Source organism: Chrysochloris asiatica, unplaced genomic scaffold (assembly GCF_000296735.1).
Source record: "Chrysochloris asiatica unplaced genomic scaffold, ChrAsi1.0 scaffold00017, whole genome shotgun sequence".
Taxonomy (NCBI): domain Eukaryota; kingdom Metazoa; phylum Chordata; class Mammalia; order Afrosoricida; family Chrysochloridae; genus Chrysochloris; species Chrysochloris asiatica.
The window spans coordinates 29,645,722-29,673,453 of record NW_006408535.1 but is presented as its reverse complement, the minus strand read 5'-3'; the positions used below and the strand labels follow the sequence as shown (position 1 = coordinate 29,673,453).

Sequence of the window (27,732 nt, the reverse complement as noted above, 5' to 3'; positions counted from 1 at the left end):
TTAACCATTTCCTTTTGGTACAGTGGCTGTGTATTCCTTCCATCTTCTTTTGATGCTTTCTGCATCACTCAATAATTTGCCCAGAGAATCTTTCAATAATGAAAGTTGAGGCTTAAATATTTTCTTCAGTTCCCCCAGCTTGAGAAATGCTGAGCGTGTTCTTCCTTTTTGATTTTCTGACTCCAGATCTTTGCATATTTTGTTGTAATATTTGGCTTTAGAATTGTTGGTTTTGTTGTTAGGTGCCATCAAGTCGGTGCCGACTCATAGCAACCTTATGCACAGCAGAACAAAACACTGCCCGATCCTGGGCCAACCTCACTATTGTTGCCACGTTTGAGCCCACTGATGCTGCCACTTGGTCAATCCATCTCGTTGGGGGTCTTCCTCTTTTTCTCTGACCATCCTCTTACCCAACATGATATCCTTCTCCAGTGACTGGTCCCTCCTGACAATATATCCAAAGTATGAGACACAAAGTTTGGCCATCCTGGCCTCCAAGGAGCACTCTGGCTGCACTTCTTCCAGCACAGATCTGTTGGTTCTATGGGCAGCCCATGGCACTTTCAATATTCTTCTCCAACACCATAACTCAAAAGCATTAATTCTTCTATGGCCTTCCTTATTTACTGTCCAACTTTCATATACATATGAGGTTATTGAAAATACCATGGCTTGGGTCAGGGGCACCTTAGTCCTCATGCTGACATCTTTGCTTTTCAATACTTTAAAAAGGTCTTGTGCGCCAGATTTGCCTAATGTAATACGTCGTTTGAATTCTTGACTACTGCTTCTGTGAGTGTTGATATTTGATCCAAGAAGAACGACGAAGTCCTTGACAACTTCAATCTTTTCTCTGTTGATAAGAATGTTGTCTATTGGTCCAGTAGTGAGGATTTTTTGTTTTCTTTACATTGAGATGCAATCCATACTGAAGGTTGTGCTCTTTGATCTTAATCAGTAAATATTTTAAGTCCTCTTCACTTTCAGCAAGCATGGTTGTATCATCTGCATATCTCAGGTCGTTAATGAGTGTTCCTCCAAAGGAGGGAAGAAGTCTTAGATCTGGGTTTGCCCAGCTAGTCTCTGACTTATGAAATATTCCAGTTACAACAATCCATACTTCCAATGATCCATGCTTACAGCTATCCATTTTTGTTTTGTTTTATTTTGACCATCTTATTGTTCATTAGTAATATGTCCTACATACAATGCTGCAATGCATAATTTGCTGTTGTTCTCAGATGTTCACTTGAAGATGTTCAAGTTTATGATTTACTGTTCTTAACACTGCATATAGATTTTGTTTTCTAAATGAAATCAGGGACTTCAGTTGCTTGAAAACATGGACTCAGTTGCTGGTCCCTAATGTCGATAGGCAGATTCAAGAAGCAGTGAGATGTTACCTGGCAATATAGAAAGAAAAAAAGGATTATACAGATACTCTCACTAATTTCTGACTAGAAATGCCATCCTTCTCCCAGGGATAATCCTGAGAATCCAGAACCTTCCACAACTAACAAAACATCAATGCTGTCCAACTCTTCCTCATCACCAGAGTAGATGTTTATGACTTATGTAGTCTTTTATTTGTATATATTAAAATACATCTGTAAGCTTATATATGTCTAACCCTCAAAGATCAGATTTCTAAAGATACTGATAATAAAAGGCAATAATAATGAAAGTGAAAAAAATAATAAAGAGGTATTTGACTTATATCAGAACCCACTTACCAGGAGTTTTGGGAAGGAAAGCTCATCATAATTAGGAACTAACTGTACCTAACTCATAGGGTTGTTGTGAGGATTATAATAGGCAATGTATGGTTATTGTTGTTGTTAAGTACCATGGAGTCAGTTCCAACTCATAATAACCCTGCACAGGGTTTCCGAGGCTGCAAATCTTTACAGGAGCAGAAAGCCTCATCGTTCTCCCGCAGAACAACTGGCAGTTTCAAACTGCTGATCTTGAAGTTAGCAGCCCAATTCGTAACCACTATGCTACCAGAGCTCCTTAATGCAAGGTAGGAGCTCTTATAAAATTGGTATCAAATCTCAGCTCCATCATCTCTTCTACCAGGAAAGCTTTCCTGACTCTCTATTTCTTTTTATTGTGAACTGTGTGAAGGTCTACAGACAAGATCATCAGTTTTATATTCAATAAATCATATTCTTTGTTCCATCACTATGATTGTAATCCCCTCCATGCAACAACAGTTACCCCGCTTCCTCCCAGTTGTTCCTATTTCCATTCCACTACCTTCCCATCCCTTCTCAACTTTGTCCTTAGGAAAATGTTTCCCTTTTGATTCGGAGTGACTGACCATTCCATGGTGAGCATACTTTATTAGTGTTGTTGTTCCTCTATATACCTATGTACTGCTTGGCTGAAAACTGGGCCACGAGAGTGAGTTTCTTTCCACATCTGAAGGGTGGTCAAAGATCCTCTAGTCTCTTTCTAACTAGTAAACCCAGTCTTTTTTTTTTTCTTAATAATTATGATTTTTGTTCCACATTTTCTCCCACTCTATCTGGGACCCTCCAATGTGAGTCCTTTCAGAGCAGTTAGTATGGTAGCTGGTCTCAGACTCTTCTGGTTTCAGAGTCATGGAGACTGATGTTCACATGTTCCCTTAGTCTGTTGGACTAATTGATTCCAAGCCTCTTCACTTCTTACCACTCTTCTTTCTTCCATACATGGAGAGACCAATAGCTGTACCTTAGATAGCCGCTCATGAGCTTTCAATATGCCAGATGCTACTCCACAGCACATAACCACCAACAACCACCCACCAAAGTAGGATGGAGAACATCGTCTTTGTGGACTGTATTATGTCAATTTGCCATGGTGTCCCCTGAGACTATGGTTCTGAGCCCCCAGGCCCAGCAACTCATTGCCTTAAGATGTTTGATAACATCTAGAAGGTTTTCATCATTTTGCCCCCAATATGCACCACCACATCCATAGTGGTATTTACATGAAAAGTAAATACTCATGTACAAATATCCTCTTCCGAACTCTTATATATCTGTCGGGGATATATATATATATATATATATATATATATATATATATATACCACTCTGCCTCCCTTACCCATTCAGCCTATGTCTCAGTCCATGTATCTATGCACAGAACACTGTTGTTCCAAGGTTACGTATGTATCACTATTTACCTCTATCCCCATTAGCCCATGCATACCTCTCAGTGTCTTCCCCTATCTTCATTTTTCTTCTGCCACCCTCCCTCTTCTTGTATATTGCCTTCCCCATTCTTATATATTGTCCTCCCATCACCCAAGCTAACATGTGTCTACCATCTAGCCAGTGAGTTGCTCTTCCTTTCCTCCAACCCCTAATAACCATAAAAGACTGTTTTGTTTTTTTGGGGGGGTTAAGTATGAAAACTTTTCTTAAGTTTTTACAATAATCGTCTCATACAATATTTGTCCTTTTGTGACTGACTAATTTCACTCAGCATAATGTCCTCCAAGTTCATCCACATCATGAGGTGTTTCCTGACTGTCTTTTCTTTTACCCTACTTCTGCAATCTGTACTGAGCAAATAATCCAAGAAGATAGATTATATGGAAAAGAGCATAGCATCAGGATTGAGGAAGACTCATTAATAACCTGTGATATGCAGATGACACAACCTTGCTTGCTGAAAGGGAAGAGGACTTAAAATACATACTGATGAAGATTAAAGACTACAGGCTTCAGAATGGATTGCACCTCAGTATTTAAAAAAATAATAAAATGCCTCCCCAGCTGCCTGAGTGTCTGCGCCATCATGAATGGCACAGTAACTATCCGGACAAGGAAATTCATGACCAACAGACTACTACAGCGGAAACAAATGGTTATTGATGTCCTTCACCCCGGGAAGGCAACAGTACCTAAGACAGAAATTTGGGAAAAACTTGCCAAAATGTGTAAGACAACACCAGATGTCATCTCTGTATTTGGGTTCAGAACCCATTTTGATGGTGGCAAGACTACTAGTTTCGGCATGATTTACGATTCCTTGGATTATGCAAAGAAAAATGAACCCAGACACAGACTTTCAAGACATGGACTGTATGAGAAGAAGAAAATCTCAAGAAAACAGCACAAGGAACTCAAAAACTGAATGAAGAAAGTCAGGGGGACTGCAAAGGCCAATGTCAGTGCCGGCAAAAAGAAGGAATAAAGATTCTGAGATGCCTATGTGGATTTTTCACCAACGATTAATAAACCATAAAATCTTTAAAATAATAATAATAAAATCCTCACAATTGGACCAATAAATAACATCATGATAAATAAAGAAAGACTGAAGTTTTCAAAGACTTTATTTGCTTGAATCAAAACTCATACAAGTAGCACTCAAGAAATATTGGCTTAGGCAAATCTTCCGCAAAAGACCTCTTTAAAGTGTTCAAGAGCACATATATCAGTTTGAAGACTAAGGTACGCCTGACTTAAGTCATGGTCTTTTCAGTTGTCACATAGAACATAAAAGTTGGTCAGTGAATAAGGAAGACCATAGAAGAATTGATGCATTTGAGTTAGGGTGTTGGAGAAGAATACTGAAAGTTCTGTGGGCTGCCAGAAGAACAGATCTGTGTTGGAAGCATAGCCAGAACGCCCCTTAGAAGTCAGGATGAAGACACTTTGTCTCTCATACTTTGTACATGTTATTAGGAGAGGCCAGTCCCTGGAGAAGGACATCAAACTTTGTAAAGTGGTGGGTCAGTGTAAAAGAAGAAGACCCTCCAATGAAATTAATTAGCACCGTGGCAACAGCAATGGGCTCAAGTGTTAACGATTTTCATTCTTTTGTGCATAGGTTCCCAGAGTAGGACCCAACACAAAGGCACCTAACAATCCTGAATCAAGTCCCTATTATATGCTTACAGGCACTATATAAGTTTCTACTTCCCATCACTCATCTTAGCTGTCAGGTTACAACAATGCGTGTAGTCATTTAATTATTATTTTCTCTCTCTAGACTGCAAACTTTTATCAGATGATGTCTGTTTTTTGCCCTTCATACAATCTCCTGCGCCTAATACAGCATTTGTCACGTAGACTTAAATGAGAATTTAAACCCAAATTTTCTGATTCACTCTAGATTTGACCATTTCTCTTAATCTTGGAAAAATATGTGTTACCAAGGAGCCCTGGTATCGTAGTGGTTATGAACTGGGCTGCGAACGTTCAGCAGTTTGAAACTACCAGCTGTTCCGCGGAAGAAAGATGTGGCACTCTGCTCTCATAAAGATTCACAGCCTCGGAAACCCTCTACAGGGTCGCTATGAGTCGGTTCCGACTCCACGGCACATAACCACCACCACCAACAGTGTTACCGGACCCTGCAGAATGAGATAATGTGACTATTACTCCTCTGAGAGACATTATAAATCCCCAAGGAGTAGAGGACGCGAGAATAGCTCTTTCACATCTAGGTCTAGGAGGACACAACTTCCTTGAAGCAATGCCTCAGTAAAACGCAGTTTCGCCCTCGCTTCCGTACAATGACCCAAGATGGCGGGGCCCAAAACTTGAAAACCATACCCAAGATGGCGGCTTCCATCGCCCTCCGCAACGTCGCGCAAGGCTTCGGAGGCCACGCCCACTTCCGGCCGCACCGCCTGAGCATGGCGGTTTTGAAAACTCTCCTCCTACGTGAGTGATCGAGGGCTGGTGGGCTTAGAAACCAGCGGGTCGCGGGCCCGGGGATCGCCCTCAGCCTGGTTGTGCGGCTATCGCTTACCTCTGCCCCGTTTCTCAGCAGGTGTCCGGAGGCTACATTGCAGCGCGGCGGCTCGGGCAGGCGGCCAGTGGAGGCTCAAGTGAGTTGTTGGGAGGTAAGACAGCTGGGGGGTCAGGAGCCGAGTCGTGTCCTCACCCGACCGTTTTTTTCCCCACAGGCAAGGTCTAGCTGCCAACCCCGCCGGCTACGGGCCCCTTACAGAGCTCCCAGACTGGTCTTACGCGGGTGAGCGCAAAACTAATCCTCTATTTCCAAGATTTTTACCCGGAGGAAACGCCCCCTGGGCCGGGAGGGCCTCGGAGTATCGAGGTGGAGAGGTCTGAGTGGAAAAGGAATTTAACTTTATATTTGGAAAACGGAGTTTGAGTGTAAAAGCTATAGGAGCAGACCTGGACTAGTAACCATAAGGTCAGCGGTTCAAACCCACAAGCTGCTCTTTGGAAACTCTCTACAGGGCCTCTGTGAGCCAGAACGGAGTCCACAGCACTGAGCACAGCAACAACATGGAAAGTAAAGCTAGACAGGGTCAGCTCTTCTCGGCTTGTGAGGATACATAGAAGATGGAGACCCCCGGGGTGGAGAGGGGACAAGACTTTTACGCTTCTCAAAAGGGGACTTGGGTTTTTTGTTTGTTTTTAAATTAGGAAGCACTGAGTACATTGCTGAAAGTGTGGTTCCAAATGCAAAGAGAGCTCTTTTGAAAGTGCCCAAATAAGCATCTAAGAGAAGTAGAAAGGTGAAGATTAAGGATGGGGATGGCAGGCTTCTTTCGGAAAAGTCTTTTTCCCTTTACTTAAAAAATAAGAAGAGGAAGGAAACGAATAGAGATATTGGCCTTAGAAGGGACCTTAGAAAAGTTGAAGCTATTCCTGACAATCCATGTAGGACTTTTTTGTTGTTAAGTGCCATCGAGTTGGTTACAACTCATAGCGACTTTATATAGGGTTTCCGAAGAGCAGCTGGTAGATTTGAACCACTTACCTTAAGGTTCAAACTGGCCTTGAGATCCATTGCTTATCCTCCAGCATCACACCAGTACTGCAGGATAAGCACTAGACTGCAAGCATTGTTAAAACTAATATAAATACTCCTTGTCGCAAAAAGTCAGCAGAACACAATTTAAGCCAGCCAAGTTGCTGCAAGGAGCCCCGGTGTGACGCTGTAGGTTAAGCACTGGATCACACGGTTGGTTTAAGCTGCAAGGTCAGTGCTTATCCTACAGCACCACACCAGGACTCCACATACAGGGACATTTTGAGTCCATTCCTTCTTTCTGACCCTTCTGAGCTTTGTCCTTGAGCTGACCTATCTATTGTTTGGCTCAAAATTGAGCCATCGGAGTAAGCTCATCTTCAGACCTGAGGGTGACTAAGGGCCAGAGTTTCAGATGTTCCACAAGTCTCTAGCTGACCAGTAAGCCTGAGCTTTTTCATGAATGAGTTTTGTTACACACTTTTCTACCAGTCTTTCCAGGACCTTCTAATGTGAATTCCTTTTGGAGCAGAGTATTAGCTGGACTCCATCTAGTTCTTCCAATCTTAAGAGTTGTAGACACTGATATTCACATGGTCCATTAGTCCACTGGACTGATTGTTTCCCTGTGTCTTTGATTTTCATTACTCCCCTTTCCTCCAGACAAGGAGAGACCTCAGATAGCCACACATGAGCTTTTTAGACCCCAGTAACTACTCACGTGGTGCGGCGTTGTGGGTTAATGCTCTGGACTGCAAGGTCAGTTTGAACCTCAAGGTCGGCAGTTCAAGCTCACGAGCCGCACCATGGAAACCCTATACAGGGTCACTATGAGTCGAAACTGACTTGACAGCACTTAACAATAACAGCAGCTACTCACCAAAGTGGGCTGTAAAACATGGTCTTTGTGGATTGTTGTTTCTAAGTGCTGTTGAGTCCGTTCTGACTCTTACCTGCTCTGTAGAGGGTTTCTGAAAAGTGGCTAGTGGCTTTGAACTGTCTACCTTGTTTGTGGTTAGCATTCTAGTGCTTATCCAACAGTGCCACATCAGGACTCTCTTTGTGGACTATGTTATGCCGATTGAACTTGATGTCCCCTAAGACTATGATCCTAACTTTCCAGACCCAGCGATTCATTCTTAGAAAGTATTTGGTAAAGTGTAATAACTGCTCCCTGTACGTTCTACCACATTCATGGATATATTTGCAGCAAAGGTAAATATCCATATGCAGATATCTTCTGTGAAACCTATATATATTTGTGGGTATTCTCCCTTTCTCCCTCCCACACCCATTCAGCCTGTGTTTATACATATATCTACCCATTGTTGTCAAATGTCGTCAATCAATTTCAACTCTGACCCTATATAAGATTTCTGAGGAACTGGTTAGCAGTCCAGTGCTTTCCTACTATGCCACACCAGGACTCCTGTATCTATCCATGTTGTTGTTGTTAAGTGCTTTCAAGTCAGTTCCAACTCAGCCACCCTGTGTAGGATTTCCAAGGAGCAGCTGGTGAGCTTGATTTGAACTGACAACTCTGCGGTTCAAACTGACCTTGCAGTCCAGTACATAATCCATAGGGCCACACCAGGACTCTGTATCTACCTATTGTTGTTATGTGCCGTGGAGTTGGTTCTATCTCATAGCGACACTATATAGGGTTTCCAAGGCTATAAATCTTTACGGGATTAGAAAGCCTCATCTTTCTCCCGTGGAACAGCTGGTAGTTTCGAACTGCTGACTGTGAGATTAGTAGCCCAATTCGTAACCACTACGCTACCAGAGCCCCCATAGAGTACCCTTATTGCAGGGTTGTGTGTATAACAGTATGCCTTTAACTCTGGTACTCGTCCCCATGTTAGTATCTCTTTGTAGTAGCATAGAATATTAGAAAGATACTGGAGTTTATACAGACCTTTTATTTGTAAAAAAGAATACCTATTTCATATGGGATCCTGGTGTGGTGCTGTGGGTTAATGTGCTGGACAAACCCTATGTTGTTGATGTTAAGTGCTGTTGAGTTGATTCCAACCCATACCTACCCTGTGTAGGGTTTCTAAGGAGTGGCCAGTGAGCTTGAACCATTGACATTGCAGTTCAAACGACTTTGCAGTCCAGCGCATTAACCCACACACAGCACCACACTAGAACTGCCGGAAGCCCTATATAGGATTGCTATGGCACTTACAACAACAATGGTTCTTATAAAAATCAAATAAAACAAAAAAATATAAACCTACCGTATGCAATATTGGTTCCATTTCCTGATAAATAATATCTCTTACCTGTCCTGCCTTCAGACTTTTAGGCAAAGCTTTCTCTATTGGTTTCTTCATAGAAAGTTAGTATCCTTTTTCCACATCTCCAATATAAATTAATTGAGGTCAGATACTACATCTTTTCAGCAAGTCAGCAGACAGTTGCAGAGTATTTATTATGTGCTTATGTGCCTATACTGGAATCTTGGTATGGTGCCATAGGATAAGCACAGGACTGCTAACCACAAGGTCAACCATTAAAGTCCACCAGTCACTCTTTGTAATCCTGTACAGGGTCACTATGAGTCGGAACCAACTTAACAACATGTGCGTACACTATACAATGAACTGCTAAGAGAGATCTAGTCCCCTAAAGTACTTGAAGTCTAGCTGGGAAAACAAAAGCATGGGCATTTTATCCTACATCTATAATTAGCCCCATGGCCATGAATTCATTGCATACCATTTTGGCATCATTCTGATGATTTCCCTCATCCGGATGATTGTCTTTGTCTTGCCTTTGTCCTGTTTATGTCTTAATAAAAGGGCCTTTATGTCATATTAAAAGGAAAATTGGGGAGAAAGTGTGTTTTTAAAAAATTTTTAATGAAATATTTCAGTACTCTGCTCCTTTCTAAAACTGCTTGAGATACCCAAATAGCACTAAAAACAGTATTACAAGAAATGTCCCAAGAGAAATAGATGAATATGCACTTCTTTCAGAAGTGGTTGCAAATAAATGTTACTAAGAAAATTAGGACTTTGAGGTGGGCCTAAAAATGAAGATTTGGCTAAAAGGAAAGGAAAAGAGGGCATTTCCTTATGGAGAGGGATGGAATTTAACACAAAGAATCGCCATAGAGCATTCATCAGATGGTGTGGGTAGAGGATTTCTGAAGATAAAATGAGATGTAGCGCTACAGAGGACTTTGATTTCTCTAATAAGATAGTATGAACATACTTGGGAGTTCTTGGTGGGCTGTCATGCCTTTGAAGACAAGGGATATGTTTTAAAAGAATTAACCTACAATAAGTAGTGTGAAACAGAAGAGAAAGGCTAGAGATTGATTGAAATTGATACTTCCTTCATTACTATGACAGTGTTTGCACAAGGTGCTGTAGGCCATCTCTGTTGTTACTAAGTGCCATCCAATGGTTGTGGTGGTTATGTGCCATGGAGTCGGTTCCAACTCACAGCGACCCTGTACAGGGTTTCTGAGGCTGTAAATCTTTACAGGAGCAGAAAGCCTCCTTTATCTCCTGCGGAACAGCTGGTAGTTTCAAACTGCTGACCTTGCAGTTCGCAGCCAGATTCGTAACCACTACGCTACCAGAGCTCCTTGTGCCATCCAGTAGGACACTATATATAGGTTCCAAGGAGCAGCTGGTGAGCTTGAACCACCAACCTTGCAGTTCAAACTGACTTTGTAGTATAGCGCATTAACCCACAGCACCACACTATCTCTAACACCTGCCTTTTCTCTTGTTTGTCTCTGCAGATGGTCGTCCTGCTCCCGCAATGAAAGGCCAGCTTCGAAGAAAACTCCAAAGGGAGAACTTTGCAGTGAGTTACTAGAAAACCTAGCTAGGGCTACCTGTATATAATCAAAGAAGGAAATTTTTAATTTTAATGTCTTGAGCTTGTCAGCTGTTACACAAAGGTGCTGAGAAGGGAGGAATGGAGTGGGACAGCTCTAGATCAGAAATAAGTAGTAGATAATCCTGCCCCACATTTTACTACCTTCCTTCTGCTTCCAGATCCAAGACATGGTTCCACCCCTTCCCCAGTCAGCAGTGTCATTTTCCTGAACCTCTGACTTTGATCTGTGTATGAAAGGATATATGGTGCAGAGCTCAAGCTCCAGATGTTATCCACTGTTTTCCTGTCTGTTGCAGAGACGAGTTGTATTGCTGTCACAGGAAATGGAAGCTGGATTACAGGCATGGCATCTCAAGCAGCTGCAGAAATTGCAGGAAGAAGAAAGGAAACATGAAAATGCTCTTAAACCCAAAGGGGCTTCACTACAGAGCCCACTTTCAAGTCATTGAACAGCAATTCTTGCCCTATTCTCTCACCACTGGTTGGCTTTCTTCTTTCTTTTTTTAAAAATTGTGGTAAATTATATATAACAAAATAAATATTGATGCAACAGTCTATCATGTTGTACCAGTGTTGTTGCGTGTATAATTCAGTAACATATCTATCATGTTGTACCAGTGTTGTTGCGTGTATAATTCAGTAACATGTCTATCATGTACCAGTGTTACGTGTACAATTCAGTAACATGTCTATCATGTTGTACCAGTGTTATGTGTATAATTCAGTAATATGTCTATCACTGTTGGACCATGTTGTACCTGTGGTAACAATGTTACCACTATCCTTTTCCAAATTATTCTGTATCATTAATAGAAACCCTACCTAAACAGAAACTTCACCTTTCCCCTTCTTTCCTACCCCAGGTGACAAGTAATAAGTTTTGGTCTCTGTTGTTAAGTACTGTGGAGTCGGTTCTGACTCAGTGACCCTGCACAGAGTTTCCAATGCTGCAAATCTTTATGGGAGCAGAAAGCCTCATCTTTCTCCCGTGAAACAGCTGGTGGTTTTGAACTGCCAACCTTGAGATTAGCAGCCCGATTCATAACCACTATACTAGGATCATATTTGTCCTTTTATTTCACTCAGCATATTTTCAGGCTTCATCCAAGATGCAGAATGTATTGACTGCATTTCTCTTTATGGCTGAATAATATTCCACTGTATGTACTACATTTTGTTTATCCACTTGATAAAGGTTGTTTCCATTTTTTGGCTATTGTGAGTTATTGTTAATGTGCTATTGAGTCAGTTCCAACCCATAGCAACCCTGTGTAGATGGGTTTCCAAGGAGCTGCTGTTGGATTTGAGCTACTGACCTTGTGGTTAGCTGTCTAGTGCTTATTCAACAGCGCCACACCAGGAGTAGTACTACAATTAACATTGGTATACAGGTTCTCTAGGAGCTCTGGTAGTATAGAGATTACGAGTCAGGCTGCTAACTTCAAAGTCAGCAGTTTGAAACTACCAGCCATTCCATGGAAGAAAGATGAGACTTTATAGTCCTGTAAAGATTTACAGCCTTGGGAACCCTATGCAGGGTTGCTATGAGTTGAAATTGCCTCACTGGCACACCACCACCACCACCATACAGGGTCTCTGGCTTTCTAGGCATCTTATCCCAGCCGAAAGGGAGCTTTTATGTTTGCCACCTGTCTTAGTTATGTAGTGCTGAAATACCACAGGTGGATGACTTTAATAAGCTTTAGTTTCAGTTTAGGAGAGTACCAACTTTAAGGGAATGCTTTCTCTCTTCAGCCCTGGAGAAAGGTTCTTTCCTCAGTTTCTGTAGACCCAGCATTCCTTGGAGCTCTCCATGTGTCTTGACGTCAATCTTCCTCTTTATCTAGGAGCTTCACAGTGCAGAGACCCCAGCTCCACTCCTGGCTCTTCTTTCTTGGTAGTAGTAGGGTCCCTCTTTCTCTGCTCTCATGTCTCTCCTGTTATCTGTAAGATAAAATGTGTTACAGGCCACACCCCCAAGGAAATTTCCTTTATGTTGATTGGATGCTTATAGCATATATCACCTTGGAGGTAATTGTATTAGATCTCATCATGGGGAATTTAATCTTAATTGCTAAATCACCTAGAATCTTGGCCCAGTCAAGTTGACACAAAAACTTAACTATCACACCACCTGTGTTCAGATCAAGAGCTTGGACACCAGGAAGAACAGGCTATAACTATTGGTCTCTTCCCATCTGGAGCAAAGAAGGGTGAAGAAAATGAAAGACTCAGGGACACAGTGCAAAGGGCCACAGCCTCCCTAAGCCTAAAACAAGAACTAGATGGAATCACAACAGACACCCTTCAGACTTAGAACTAAACCCACTCCTGGAGCTGGAGACCACCTTACAATCAAACAATGTTGTTGTGAAGTGCTGTCGAGTCAGTTCCGACGTATAGTGACCCTGTACAGGATTTCTAGGGAGCAGTTGGTGAACTTGAACCACCAACCTTGCAGTTCAAACGGCTTTGCAGTCTGGCGCATTAACCCATAGCACCACACCAAGACTATAATAGGCAGGCCTATAAGGTGAACAATAGGCAGGCCTATAAGGTGAACAATATGAGGAACACACTCCTCAGAACATTCAGCTCTATAGATCAAAAGGGCAGCGTTTGTCCAAATGCAGAATTCATAAGGCAGAGAGGGGCGGGAAAGCTTGGATGAATGGAAATGGGGAATCCAAGGTAAAAGTGGGAAAGCGCTGACACATTGTGGAGACTGCAACTAAAATCACAAAACTATAAATTTTTAAATGGAAAACTGATTTGCTCTCTAAACTTTTATCTAAACCACAATAAAATGTTTTTAAAAACTAAGATTAATGTTCTCATCCCTGGCTACATTCCAGTTCAACTGAATCTCAAGGATTTTCACTACTTTTTAAGCCATAGGATTGTCCCAAGTGTGAGTATGCACTGCTTTGGGCACATGAAAAGCAGACAGCAGTTGCCCTGTTTCTAGCCTGTTCTAACAACCCATATGGAGTCCTGGTGTGGCACTGTGGATTAATGCGCCAGATTGCAAAGCCCTCTGAACTGCAAGGTTGGCGGTTCAAGCTCACCAGCTGCTTCTTGGAAACCCTATATGAGGTCTCTATGGGTTGGAGCCAACCTGACAGCACTTAACAACAGCCCATGCAGGAGTCCTGGTGTGGTGCTGTGGGCTAATGTGCTGGGCTGCAAAGTTGGTTTGATAACACAAAGTCGGTTTGATAACACAGTCAGTGGTTCAAGCTCACAATCTGCTCCTTGGAAACCCTATACAGGATCACTATGGGTCAGAACTGACTCAACAGCACTCAACAACAACAGCAGCCCATACACAGTTCAGATAATAAATATTTTGATGAAAAAGTCTTTCCGCTGAGGTACAATTCCTGGCAAGAAATTGGTACCCATTTTCCTTAAGTGTTCAGATACATGACCCGGGAGGATATCCCCACTGGAAGGCTGACAAAGGAAGCATCAGACTTGTCTAGTGCAAGGTTCTGCTTGAGTTGAGTCCTGAAATCTCCATGATTCTATTTGTCCCTCCCCAGGGAGCCCTCAGTCCTCAGACCTGTGTGTTGGCTATCCAGGACCAGGGGAGTCTCATTTTGGTGATCATAGACTCTGCACTTTTCTGTTATCACAAATGTGTGATAGTTTCTGGATCCCCATGATATCTGGACCTTCTCATCTGACCTAATTTCTGTTCAGCCCCTTATTCCTTTCTTGCTTTCTTTCCCTTCCTTTGTCCTCCACTCCCTCCTTCCCCTCTTGCTGACCAAATACAATTCTTGGATCTTAGATTTCGCTGATGAAAAGTTTTCTGTCTCCCACACTTTTCCTGCTTCCTTTGTGCTGCTTTTCCAGGTCTAGTTCTCAGCCTCTTATCTGTCTTCTTTTCCCACCATCAACTTTAGTCACCCTCCCCCTCCCCTGAATACCTCCAACCTTTTGTTCTCAGTGTCTAGTCAGTCCCTGAAGAAGGAGCATTTTTTGCTCTTCACGGAATTAATTGCCTCCTTTTCCAATGTAGAGGTAAAGGAACCTCCAAGTCCAAACACACAGTAACTTTCTCCCATCAATTTCACCAAACTGAATTTGCTTTTCCCCAGATTCCATGGGCTTGCACCCCAACCAGTTTCCTAATTTAAGGAGCAGTCAGATTGCATATGACAATAATAAAGGAAGCACATTTGTCTTTCTACTTGGACAGATCTCCAGATTCAATGTGATTGTTGGGTTTGATGTTGGTAGTGTGGAGTTTGAAGTGGGAGAGTTGAGTGCTATTTCTTTTTTAGGCAGGGGAGGGAAGGACGGAGGTGGTGGTTAAGAATAAAGGACAAAAGTTCCAATTTGGTCCGCGGCACAGGTACCTGCATACAACCCCCCAATTGTTACTTAGCTGGCTTCTTTCCCCAAAACAGGCCTCAGGGAGAAGTTCTTCCCCCCTTCCCATACCAGACCCTGAGCTCCTTGTTAGTCCCAGCTGCTTAGACACCCGAAACTTCCCACCCTGAGGTGAGACAAACGCTGAAAACCAGAGGAATCCAGTCACCCAAAATATGCTTAGGAGGAGAAAGTCTCCCACATCCCGTCACCTGGGTCCCAGTTCCCGGCCAAGGCCTCAACCCCTGCAGATGGCAGCCTGCACCACAGAAACACAGTTTAGAGCAGTTCTTTTTTTTCTCCAGCTCTGGGCTGTAATTGGATTCAGGCAGAAACAACCACGTCCCCACTAGGAAAGGAGGGATTTGGGGCGGAGGCGGGGGAGAGACTGTGGGAGAAGGGAGGGACCTGAGGAGAGAACTAGGAAAGGACTCCCGACCCAGTTCGCCGACTAAGCAGAAGAAAGATCAAAAAAGCGGAAAAGAGAACAGCAAACAGGCACTTTCAAGAACAATCCCCTCCGTCTCCAAGCCAGCAGCGCTCTAGGAATCCAGTTTCAGTGCCTCCTGAAGACAAAGGCGCCCCGAGGGAGAGGCGGTGCGACCCCAGGGCGTGGGCCCCACCGCGGAGCCCGCACTGCTCAGCTGCCCCGACGGCTGCAGACCATGTCTCTCACCCCACTACCCACTTGCAGGCTGCTGCTCCCTCTGCTCACGCTCGCCACCGCGCTCGCCTCGCTCGGCTCGGCCCAGAGCAGCAACTTCAGCCCCGAAGTAAGTGAACTTCTCCGGCCCTTCCCGGAGTCGCGCCTGCCGGGGAACTAGCCCGGGTGCCTCCAGGGCATTTCCCCCATCCGGAGAGGAGAGCTCTAGGGATTTCGGCTGCCAGGGTCTGCAAGATCACTCTTTCCTTTCCCGATTCATCTCCGAACTTCCAAGTTGGTCCAACTTGTACCGCCTCTATCATCTCCCCATCCCATACTTTCTTTCCCATACCTTCCTTTCCTTGGAAGAACTTCACTGCTGAGCTAGACCCCATCCCCCAATTCCCCCGGGCTCTGAGCTCAGCTCTGGAACCGGTTGGAAGCCAGATAAATATTTGGACTCTGCTCAAGCCCTACGCTATCCCGGTTTCTTGTCATGTGCGAGTTGGTTGTTTCTTCAACTTTACAGTTCTCTAGCGCTCTCCTGTCCGCTCACCCTTCGCGGGCGCCTGGGCAGCCCGGAAGGTTTGGGGCGGTCAAGCAGGAGCGGCTCCCGGCCCCCTACGCCTCTACTGCCCCTTCCCGCTTCCCAGGATCCCCGCGCACGCCTCCTTGACCAGGTGGGGTCGAGAGTGGGCAGCGAGGAGCGGTCCCTGTCCCCACCCAGGACCCCGCAGTGCCCTGCGGGGAGTCCTGGCGTCGAGGGTCGGGGGCTGACTCCCTGACCGCGTTTCGGTACACAAAGCTCTCCTTGTGAGCTGGGGGCTCGCCCAGGCCAGCTCCTCCTCCCCCAGTCGAAGCTCTTAGGCCCTTTTTTGTTGTTGTTAATTATTTTTGTGTTAATTGCAGGGACACTGGGGATGTCGCACAGGGAGTGGAGAGAGGGCCTGGCCCAGGGCGCTCGCTGATCTCTCGACTTACTCTGGCGACCCCCCGCTCCTGCCCCTGCACTGGCCCTACGGGCCCGGGGAGGAAGCCGCGTGGGAGTTGTCTGAGGAGGTTTTTCCTCTCTCTCTTTTATTTTGGGGTGAAGGTGGGAGACGGATTTAATCAGTTTCTTATTTTGGACCATCCCAACCCACTCTGCTGGGCGAGGGCCTGGGTGCGGTCGGGAGGGGCCGGGAAGGGCCCACGAAGGGGGAGGGGATCTGGACTTGGCTTCCTCTGCCCTCGTCCCACCCCCATACGAAACTTATCCAGACAGAAGCTCTCTCTCGCTGTCCATTGAGGAATCTGGGGATCCCCGGAAAAGTGTGCCCCTAGTTGGGTGGAGGACCCATAGTGGAGAATTCAGACCTGGGACGGTGAAAATCTGCCCTGAGGATGGGATAAATGAGACTGACTGGCGTCCTCATCTGAGGCCTGTAAGGGAGAGCGTCTAACAAAAGGAAAGCCTGGGCATTTAGTAGCTGCCCACTGCCAATTCCCCACCCCCTACCCCCGCCCTGCCTGCCTTCCCTTCCCTGTCCTGCCAAGCCCCCTAGGGGAGGGGCAGCAGCCCTGGCTCTGTTTAAAGTGGGTCATGGGCAGCCCCAGGGCCAGAATCACCATTTATTTGCTCCTGAGTGGGAGGCAAAAGAAGGGAGGAGCAGACCCAAAGGCTAAGCTCCAGGGCCTGCTGTAGAGCCAGAGATCCCCCAACCCTGCCAGGACCCCTTGGCCAGAGCTGCAAGGGGTTCCCTTGACTTTCTCTTGGAAGAATTCTTGTATCCTTCATTCCTCGAAACAAAGCTAGCCGACTGAGTTCTTTGACCCGTAATAGTTCTTCCCTCTCCAAACCAATCTGTAGAAAGAACTGGGGTGCCCTAGGCCTTAGGCAGCAGGTCCCTCCCACCAGGCCCCCACAGTCTACACTAGTTCCAGAACTATCCTCTCCTCCCCTTGGCCTGTCTGGTGCTCAGCCCTCCCCCAATTCAGCAGTAGACACAGAGTCCTCTCTTCTGTGGTTCCCACTTCATAGTCTTCTCTGTGGTTCCTGCTTTGCTCAGAGGGTGCGCCTGTGAGATGGAGGGAGAAAGCCTGAGCCTGTGAGGAGAAGAGGGAAGGATGCACTTACCTTCCAGGCTTTGTGGCTCTCTTGACTCTAGGAAAGTCCCTTTCTTGACTAACCAACCTCCTTTTCTTTCTGTGGAGAAGTGAGGTGGAGGTTATGGGTGTGAATGTTTAAACTTGCCTACACCACCACCACCACCTTCTTCTGGAGAAGTTTCATCCAGAGTAGGATAAGGGAGAGAAATTTAGCCCAGATGTCCTCCTGGGTATGCTGCCCTCCCTTCTGTCATCCTGCCTACCCTACGAGAATTGAGGGGACCTGACCCCAATCCTACTAACCTTCAGCTTGAGGAGTAAGTTACTCCATTCCTTCCCCAAAGCCTGAAGCAGCTGCCATCTCACCAGGGGTCATAAGCCTAGAATGTGCCTACCCTACAGGTGAGGTTAGGGACAAAGGGAGTTTCCTGCATGCTCGGGCACAGGCCACAGCAGGCCTCCCATGGGCAACTGGCCGTGGCATCAGACAACACAGGTCAGGGCAAGTCCACAGCTCCTGGAGAGCAGCCCGGACTAGGAGCACCCTGCTTGAGCTCCCCTGTGGCATGCCAAAAGTTAAACTTTACTCCCTCCTCTACCGATGAGGAGGGGCTGTCCTAGCAGCTAAGGCTGTTCTGGCCAGGTCTGTTGGCTTGGAAATGGCTGGGTTGTTTACATCTTGGGCCCTAACTCTCATCAGCCTGGAGGATCACTTCTCAGAACCATGTTGCAATTTCTGCCCCTGTGGGTTCATGTCCCCGGTCAGCTGCTCCTGAATCACCCCAGCATCAGTGCAAGAACACTGCTTAGATACCCAGGACCTGGAGGTACAGGGCCTCATGGAGATCCATGCTTCTGACTTTAGGCAGAGAGAGTGGGAGCTACAGCACCCAACAGCAGTCTATACTTCTCTGCCCCTCAAGCTCCTTTCCAAAGGTAACTTGCAGCCCCTCTCTGGACTCCTTCAGAAAGCAAAGCATGAGCAGGGACCAGAGCCATCTGAGTAGAGTCTCCCCATCAGATAAGTCAAATAGCCTCATATTCTAAATGTTCATTTTCATCTGGCTCATAATACTTTTAAGACTTTAGGAAAGCACTCAATTGTTCTTACAATAAAGGCTGGCTTTTTCCCTCATGTTGTTGTTGTTGTGAAGTGCCATCGAGTCGGTTCCGACCCATAGCGACCCTGTACAGGGTTTCCAAGGGTGTAAATCTTTACGGGAGTAGAAAGCCTCATCTTTCTCCCGCGGAGCGGCTGGTAGTTTCGAACTGCTGACCTTAAGGTTCGCAGCCCGATTCGTAACCACTACACTACCAGAGCTCCTAGGATTTTGCAATATGTACCTTCCAGTCAAATATCAAAAAACTAACTTTAATTGAAGGTAATATGCTAGCCCTTATATTATGAACAATTCACATCATACCTGAAATAAAATACAGTATTCCAGCCTCCACTGCCTTATCTCTTCCCTCACCCCCACCATCTCCCACTAGTTACTAGGAACCTCAAAGAGGCCTTCAGACCATCAGCCTTAGATTCAGTTGCTGCTTGAATGGAAACAGTGGCAGGATCCTGCCTCAGATTGAATTATACCTTTTGCCACCTCTGAAGGCTCCAATTTCCTCTGTCAGCATCCAGCTTCACCCCTAGCTCCCCTCCTTTCTTATAAGATCTCAACTGTGAGGGGCTTGGAGCCATGGACACCCTGTCTCATAAAGGCCTCATGCCACACACAAAAATGGAGCCCCTCAGCCTTGAGCCTGTCCCTCCCCGCTTGCCCCCCACCAAGGACACAGTGCTTTCCCAGGTGGGAAATACTGTATTTGCAAGAATACTGGCACAAAAGAGAAAAGTGCTGAGGAGACAGCCTAGAACTATCTTTTCAACCTTAGGGTGCCTGTCCTCAAGAGAGCTACAGTCAAAATGCAGAGCTTGCCGCTCCCCAAGCTCCCAGGGGCAAGCCATGCTGGAGCATCAGCCAGAGCTCAGCTCCATTCTGGGAGTCCCCTCGGGCCCCTGCCAGGCTTGAAACCCACTGTCTTTCCTCATCAAGCAGAGGGTGCATGTCAGGTACTGTGAGTCTCCCCATTGGCTGGGTAGGAATGTTCTAAGACGGACCCCTTTCCTACAGGCCTGGCTGCAGCAATATGGCTACCTGCCCCCTGGGGACCTTCGTACTCACACACAACGCTCACCTCAGTCACTCTCAGCTGCCATCGCTGCCATGCAGAGGTTCTATGGATTGCGAGTGTCAGGCAAGGCCGATGCAGACACCATGAAGTAAGTGCTAGACCTTGGCAAGGATCCTGCCCCAGCACCCACTGACACACACACTGAGGACCAGAGATGTTGCTACCTGAATGCCTGGTTCCTGTCCTCCAGAGCCCACCCAACATGCTGTTACTAACCTTCTCATATGCTTTCTGGCCTCATAACCTTGCCCTTTCCCCATAATAACCCGACCCCTACACCCAATGAACCTCTCCCCACAGTGACCCTGGTCCTCAATGTTTGCCCGCTCCCCTGAAGACCTTTCTCCTTAATACCCTGTACCAACCCCAATCCTCAACCCACTCTAGGGCCATGAAACGCCCCCGCTGTGGTGTTCCAGACAAATTTGGGGCTGAGATCAAGGCCAATGTCCGAAGGAAGCGCTATGCCATCCAGGGTCTCAAATGGCAACATAATGAGATTACTTTCTGGTGAGTCCAGCAGGCAAATGGCCTTTCTTACGTCTGGTTAGCCTTCCTTATCAGCCGTGTTTCCCCAGGGGCAAAGAGACTCCCTGTCCCCTCACGTCTGTTCTGGGAAAGCACCCTTGGGAGTGGGGAAGAGTTGTGGCCAGTAGGGGTGGGGGTGTCCCCAGGCCCTCAATTCTTGAGACAGAGGCATCAGGAAACAGCAAGAAAAGTCGGGTCAGGCAAGGTGGCGGGGCAGTTCAGTCAGACCTGGGCGAGTACAGGGAAGAGGAATTTTGCCCCTTGCTATCCTAACACCCCATCCTCTCCCCACGTGACTGGACCTCAGCATCCAGAATTACACCCCAAAGGTGGGCGAGTATGCCACATTCGAGGCCATTCGCAAGGCATTCCGAGTATGGGAGAGTGCCACACCACTGCGCTTCCGTGAGGTGCCCTATGCCTACATCCGCGAGGGCCATGAGAAGCAGGCCGACATCATGATCTTCTTTGCCGAGGGCTTCCATGGTGACAGCACACCCTTCGATGGCGAGGGCGGCTTCCTGGCCCATGCCTACTTCCCTGGCCCCAACATTGGAGGGGACACCCACTTTGACTCTGCTGAGCCCTGGACTGTCCGGAATGAGGATCTCAATGGTGAGTGAGGTAACTCTGGAACTCTTACTCCAGAGCAATTCTCCTCCCTCCTCCCAAAACTTCCAACCTCAAAATCTCAGGGCTAGAAGAAACCACAAAGGTCTCCTAGTCTGACTTCTAACCAAAGCGGGGATCCTATCTTAAGCTACTTATATCTGGTTCTCTTGTCTTTAACTGCCTTCCCAGACAAAGACTTCAAGGCTAACTTATTACCTACTTTTCCAGGCAAATGTCTGAATGGCTAGCTCCTGGTAGAAACTGAGACCTAGAGAAGACCTTTTTATTTTCGTGAAGTGCCATCCCATCGGTTCTGACTTGTAGTGACCCAGTAGTGTTTCCTAGGAGCAGTTGGTGGGTTTGAACTGCTGACCTTGCAGTTAGCAGTCAAGTGTTTTAACCTACAGTTTATCCTACAGTGCCATAGCATCCCGTAACACTTCCACCCTGAGACCCTGCCTCAGTATACTCTCTCACCTACACCCAGAGGTAGTTGCTGACTGGCTTTGTACTTTATTGTCAACTATGAGGCTGGGCCTCTGGATTTGGTCACTTGAGTTGGAAACATGACAGACACGCCTGGATGTGAAGCCTCTGGTGGGAAAACAGGGAACCTGAGGGAGGGGTTCTAGGTTGTCATCATAACCATCCCCACCCTCTCCAGGAAATGACATCTTCCTAGTGGCTGTGCACGAGCTGGGTCATGCCCTGGGCCTTGAGCATTCCAATGACCCCTCAGCCATTATGGCCCCCTTTTACCAGTGGATGGACACAGAGAACTTTGTACTGCCTGATGATGACCGCCGGGGCATCCAGCAACTTTATGGCAAGTAATCTCCCCCCATACCTGCTCCTTTCTCTCTGCTCTTTGTACCTACCTTGTCTCTTTGGACTGGGCATGTTTTTCTCTCCCCCATACTTGTCTCCTAGCCTGCATAGGATCCTCCCACTCTCCACCTGATCTTGCTTCCTTCAGCTTCCACTTTTGACCCCACTTTTTCTATCTTCTTTCAACGAATTGCCTCAGCCTTCCCAAGGTCCCTCCACACTTTTCCAAGGGTGTTGTCTGCCCATCTACCTGTTCTTCCCTCCTCCTCTGCTACCAAGTCTGAAGTCCCTCATATTCTCTGCCCTAGGGAGTGAGTCGGGGGCCCCCACCAAGACACCCTCTCAGCCCAGGAGTACCTCCCGGCCTTCTGTCCCTGATAAACCCAAAAACCCCACCTATGGGCCCAACATCTGTGATGGAAACTTTGACACCGTGGCTGTGCTCCGAGGGGAGATGTTTGTCTTCAAGGTGAGAAGAAGAAAAAGCGGGCTGGTTTGGTGGAAAAGACTGCTCTGTTTTAGGAAGGCTGGGTGGAAACAGGAACAGGAGGACTGAACTAAAATTGAGGCATGAAGACAGTGAGGGAGTTTTGGAGACCGAGCTACAGAAGATAATATACTCTTTTTTTCTTGCTATGATTGCCTTCCAGGAGCTCTGGTTTTGGCGCGTGAGGAACAACCAAGTGATGGATGGTTACCCAATGCCCATTGGCCAGTTCTGGCGGGGCTTGCCTCCATCCATTAACACTGCCTATGAAAGGAAGGATGGCAAGTTTGTCTTCTTCAAAGGTAACCAGGCATCCCCCTCAGTCTTTGGGAGTTTTGAGAGCCTCCCTGAAAGAACTGACTCTAAGTGACTCTTCCAAAGACCCTAGAGCCCAAACTGAGCCCAGAATCTGTCCTTCTCTGTCCTCCTAGGAGACAAGCATTGGGTGTTTGATGAGGCTTCCCTGGAACCTGGCTACCCCAAGCACATTAAGGAGCTCGGCCGAGGACTACCTACAGACAAGATTGACGCCGCTCTCTTCTGGATGCCCAATGGAAAGACCTACTTCTTCCGGGGAAACAAGTAAGACATCAAGCCCTTAACCCCAGACCTCTCTTTCTCAGAATTCCATCCTCCCCCCACAAAAAACACACAAAATTCCCTCAGTTTTAGAGTAAGGTTCACTTCACTTCTGAGATGTTTCCCTAAGAAGAAGGGAAATATGCTGTTGCCTAGCAACAAGCAGCTTCCAATGAGTGCTGAGTGAGTGGGATGTGACCGGGTCACCATTTCAGACCTGGTCATTTGATGCCTTCTGCCCCCAGCCCTGTCCCTCCACCCCAGCAGCTAGGCACTGTCATTAAGGGCTCTGGTGGCTCCTGACAGCCTGCTCCCTCCTTCCTTCCCACCCCCACCTTCTGCCTCTTTCAGTTGCAGGCCCTCATTACTCACAACCCCTGCCCCCCACCCTGTCCACAGGTCCTGCTATCCTCTGAGGACATGCCTAGTGTCCAACCACTTCCCTCTCCCTCCTCTCCCCCAGGTACTACCGTTTCAATGAGGAGCTCAGGGCAGTGGAGAGCGAGTACCCCAAAAATATCAAAGTTTGGGAAGGAATCCCTGAATCACCCAGAGGGTCATTCATGGGCAGCGATGAAGGTGAGAGGGACAAGAGGAGGTGTCCATGAGGGGAGGAATAGGACTGAGGCATTCAGGAAGATCGGGAGGGAAGACAGAGAGTATTCTGTGAAAAATCCTAATGATGGTAATAATAGTGGTGGCCTGACAACAACGTCCCAAGCACTGCTTTCAGTCCTTTCCATGCATGACACCCTTCACACCTCCTGACTCCTCAAACCAGCCTCGTTTCACAGCTGAAGAAACCAATGCTCAGAGAGCTTAGGAAATTCACTTGGCTGTGGCTCACATTGACCGATTTTCCTTCTACTCTTCTCTCTTGGGCTCCTGGACCCTGACCCCATCTATTATCTTCCTTGCCATCTTCTTGCTGACCCCCTGCAGTCTTCACTTACTTCTACAAGGGGAACAAATACTGGAAATTCAACAACCAGAAGCTGAAGGTGGAACCAGGTTATCCGAAGTCAGCCCTGCGGGACTGGATGGGGTGCCCATCCGGGGGCCGGCCTGATGAGGGGACTGAGGAGGAGACAGAAGTGATCATCATTGAGGTGGACGAGGAGGGCAGTGGAGCAGTGAGTGCGGCCGCTGTGGTACTGCCGGTGCTGCTGCTGCTCCTGGTACTAGCTGTGGGCCTCGCAGTCTTCTTCTTCAGACGCCATGGCACCCCCAAGCGACTGCTCTACTGCCAGCGCTCCCTGCTGGACAAGGTCTGACCCCCACCGCTGGCCCGCCCACTCCTACCATGAGGACTTTGCCTCTGATGGCCAGTGGCAGTAGGTGGTGGTGGGTGGGCTGCTCCCACCGTCCTAAGCTCCCTCTCCCCAACTCTCCTGTACCCTAATCCCTTTCCCCTGGCCCCTTTCTTCTCTCTATCCCCTGACTGGCCTCTCCACCCTCACCCCTGGCATTGCTTCGTTCCTAGAAGGGTCCCTGCCTGCGGGGTAAGCAGGGGGACAGACCCTTTCAGTCCCTGCCCCTCAAGGAAACCTTGTAGCTTGATGTGTGTCCAGCCCCAATTGAATGTCTTGGGGGCGCTGCGCTTAAAGGCAGGATCCTCAGACCTCGCTGGTAAAGGTCAAATTGGGGTCATCTGCTCCTTTTCCATCCCTGGCTTACCTTTAACCTCTGAACTCTGACCTCAGGAGGCTCTGGGCACCACAGCCCCACAAGCCCCCATGTGTATCTAATTGGCATCCTCCCACCATTCTTTCTGGCTAAAAGGAATTTAATCTTGTGTGGAGGAGACCCTGAGGAAGTGTGAGGGGTTGGGGACTGTTCAGTCACCCTAACACCTTGGAAGCAAAACTCAGAAGAGGGTCTTTATTGCTAAGGCAGCCCAGCTCCTCTCCACAAAGATCTGCTTCTACCCCCACATATCCCAGAGAACTTCCAAGAAAGGAGCCTGAGCCATTTAAGGACTAAATTGGGGCTAGAAAAACCCTCAGCAGCCTTACCCCTCTCAAATTTTAGCTTTGGATGGGGATTTCCAGGTTGGAGGAGCTACTGAGGTGGGTGGGTCAAGGGGAGAGACCAGTAGGTCTGGAGCCCTGAGGGTGAGCCTGGAGGACACAAAGGCCAAGAAAAAGACTTACTCAAATGCAGGCAGCTGGGGCTGGGACCCAGGGGCAGAGCAGTCAGAACAGAATGGGACCAAAAGAGTAAATGAGGAGGCACAGCAGTAGATGGCTGGGAGCCAGGCCAGCCAGACCAGCAGGGGTGTCATGGGTGAGCTAGAGTACTAATGGGAAGGCTTGCCCTTCTTGAGTCCCTTTCCTCAGTAACCAGATAACATTGAGGGGAAGAGTGGGAGCCTGAGAGAACAGAGAAGGGCATACATGACAGGGACTGGGGACTCGGGAACCTCAGTGAGAGAGGCCACCTAGTCTAAGCAGCCAAGGAGGTTCCTGAAGGCCTAGCATGGGGGCTGGGCATTCCCCCCAACCTCAGTGAGGGGGCAGACACCTGGGTGTCTCTTGGTTAGGTAGTTCCTCACTCTCCTAGCCTAACTTACCAGTGGCCTGCCCTCCTCACCCCGGACCCAACCTGCCTATTTGGAGTCTCTTTCGGCCACTGAAGGTGGTCTTGGTACCAGGGACATGGGAGAGTGAGAGACCCTGTGGAGAGAGTGAGGAGAGGGATGTCATGGGGAGGGCACGGGGGAGGGAGGGTAAATGGGGTGAACGGTGCTGGCAGTTCAGCTAAATTTCTGTCTTGTTTGTTTGTTTTGTTTAATGTATATTTTTATTATAATTATTATATATGAATTCCATTCAAATCGTTCCTTTTTGTTAACAAGGGGCATGGGGTGGGAGGGAGGGGACAGAGGCATTCGACCCCAGGAACCTGCAGGGCGGGTCTGGGTCAGTGCCCTCTAAGGACGTTTTTTGACCTTGTCCAACCTTTTCCACAAAGAATAAACTGTGTTTCACACTCTGTGTGGCTGCCATTCTGTGCAGGGTGACGGAGATGTGGTTGTAAAAGGATTGGAAAGGGGGGGATTGATGTTTCTCATAAAAAAATATATTGATATATTTCATAAAAGGATATATTAATCAAAAAGAATTCATGGACTCAAGGATTTAGGGGGTGAGGAGTAGACATAGGTGGAGAAGATAGCATACCCCACTGAGGGCAGGAAGTGGGGGGCAAAACCTAGCTGCTGTTCCCTCAACATAGTTGAAAAAGGTTGCCTTTGACACCCAAAGCTGCCAATGCAAGAGGAAGTATTCAGACTGAAGCCACTTGGGAAAATGTTACTAAATTACATTATCCTGACTTGTGATCTGCCCACAGACCCTCAGTTCCCTTTTGTCTCCCCTTGCCACAGGGGGATTCCCATGAGTACATATTCCACCTCATTCCCAGTGGCAGGCTACTTCACCCTCAGGACCTAAGGTAGCAGAAGGTGAGGCCAAAGAAAAGGAAAGAACTTGCCCTTGCCACAAAGAACAGCCAGTTTTCTGAGGAAACTGGAGGCCTAGAGGAACCCAACTGCCCAGGAGGGCCAGGATGGTCAGGTTGGAAGGGCAGAATAACAAGACTTTGTTTCCTCTTTCCTTAGAAACTGCTGTCCCAGACAGGGTTCCCAGGCTGGGCTTCCTCCGAAACCAGCCTGAGGGACAAATCTCCTGGTTGCTGAGTCAGCTCAGCTGGAGAAGAGCAGCCTCTTTTCCTCACCGCACCCCCTCCCACCCTCCCCTTCCTGCCTGAGCCCAGCCCAACCCTGACTCCGTAGCCAGCCCCTCCAAGTCCTAGCCCCACCTATGCCAGTTGGTCTATCCAGCTGCTAATCAGGGCTGCTTGGTATGATTGCTTTGGCAGAAGGGGTCTCCACCTTCCTGCCAGCCAGGAACGCTGACCCTATGCCTGGCTTCCTGCACCTCCCCTGCCAACAGATGTTTTGGCAGGGCCTGTGCGTTTCAGTGGAGTTGGACACTACACCCACCACCCTAACGGGAGGTGGGACCCTGAGAAGCCAACACGGGGAAGCCAGGGGAGTCTAGGGGTGGTGGGATATGCAAGTGTGGCAGAGAACTCAAAGATGAGCTCATGGTCCTATTGTGTTTTTGTGGTCCACATCTGGAGGCAATTACAGATGTTATCCAGTGGGAGTTCTGCAAAACACAGCTGGAGCCAGTGGAAGAGCCTAGGGAGGGGGGACTGCCAGAGGGAAGAGGAGGGGAGCCTAAGGCTCCTGAGGCTGGAGTGCGGTTTCCCCATCACGAGGAAATTGTTTGGCCCTGATTCTGGAATCACAAGATACTCTCTGAGGCCAAAGGATAGAGATGGGAATGGAGGACCCGAGACAAAGGGAAAAAAGTGGAAGATGGGCTCCACAAGCAGGGGTACTGTGTGGGGAAGGCCTCAGGGTCCCGTGCTTCATGTTCTTAGGCCTGCATGAGCCACCTCAGTAAAGCTGCCTGGAAACTCTGGGAGGTCCCCTCGTGATCACGAGGTCCCACTGGAAGGAACCACCCAGGCCAGGCGAGGTCAAGGGAGAGCAGAGGGTCCAGTGGTTCCTGAGACACCTGCAGGCTTTACTTTCCCTGGCCCTACCCAGCTTTGCCCATTGGGCCTGACCCAGTTTCTATGGTTCCAAGTTCCTTTATTAGAAAGCAGCACATGTGAGTTAGAACAGCCAGAAGGGAGCCAAGGGGGATCTGCAGGAGGTTTGGGCAGAACCCAGAGAAGCAAGGTGAGAGGACTGAGGAGGGGCAGTACTCTGCCCACCATTACAGAT

At 47.6% G+C, this 27,732-nt stretch overlaps 2 protein-coding genes and 1 pseudogene across 3 annotated transcripts; all 3 read left to right on the top strand.

Moving 5' to 3' along the window:
* Window positions 1-3,795: 3,795 nt before the first annotated feature.
* On the top strand, window positions 3,796-4,194 carry LOC102825303 (annotated as a pseudogene).
* A 1,590-nt stretch (window positions 4,195-5,784) lies between these two features.
* Window positions 5,785-11,074, top strand: MRPL52 (mitochondrial ribosomal protein L52). Its single transcript, XM_006835456.1, has 4 exons — window positions 5,785-5,839; window positions 5,918-5,985; window positions 10,493-10,557; window positions 10,890-11,074. Exons 3-4 carry the CDS (start codon window positions 10,513-10,515, stop codon window positions 11,040-11,042), a joined length of 198 nt encoding a protein of 65 aa, XP_006835519.1. The 5' UTR covers window positions 5,785-5,839; window positions 5,918-5,985; window positions 10,493-10,512; the 3' UTR covers window positions 11,043-11,074.
* A 4,281-nt stretch (window positions 11,075-15,355) lies between these two features.
* MMP14 (matrix metallopeptidase 14 (membrane-inserted)) lies at window positions 15,356-24,316 on the top strand. Of its 2 annotated transcripts, none has more exons than XM_006835454.1 (10): window positions 15,356-15,746; window positions 19,837-19,985; window positions 20,285-20,407; window positions 20,733-21,040; window positions 21,702-21,863; window positions 22,174-22,334; window positions 22,516-22,654; window positions 22,784-22,934; window positions 23,395-23,510; window positions 23,874-24,316. In XM_006835454.1, the coding sequence occupies exons 1-10, from the start codon at window positions 15,639-15,641 to the stop codon at window positions 24,203-24,205; spliced, it is 1,749 nt and encodes a 582-aa protein (XP_006835517.1). In that variant the 5' UTR covers window positions 15,356-15,638; the 3' UTR covers window positions 24,206-24,316. The 2 variants fall into 2 exon arrangements, with proteins under 2 accessions (XP_006835517.1, XP_006835518.1); XM_006835455.1 differs by having other exon boundaries at window positions 15,639-15,746; window positions 21,702-21,867; window positions 22,178-22,334; window positions 23,874-24,205.
* The last annotated feature ends 3,416 nt before the right edge of the window (window positions 24,317-27,732 follow it).

Excerpts from the sequence above, each read along its gene's own strand:
- MRPL52 (XM_006835456.1), top strand. The coding sequence starts at position 10,513 with ATGAAAGGCCAGCTTCGAAGAAAACTCCAAAGGGAGAACTTTGCA. Across the intron at positions 10,558-10,889 it reads TCCAAAGGGAGAACTTTGCA|AGACGAGTTGTATTGCTGTC; the intron begins GTGAGTTACTAG and ends TGTCTGTTGCAG.
- MMP14 (XM_006835454.1), top strand. The coding sequence starts at position 15,639 with ATGTCTCTCACCCCACTACCCACTTGCAGGCTGCTGCTCCCTCTGCTC. Across the intron at positions 22,335-22,515 it reads GGGAGATGTTTGTCTTCAAG|GAGCTCTGGTTTTGGCGCGT; the intron begins GTGAGAAGAAGA and ends ATTGCCTTCCAG. Across the intron at positions 22,655-22,783 it reads CAAGTTTGTCTTCTTCAAAG|GAGACAAGCATTGGGTGTTT; the intron begins GTAACCAGGCAT and ends CTGTCCTCCTAG.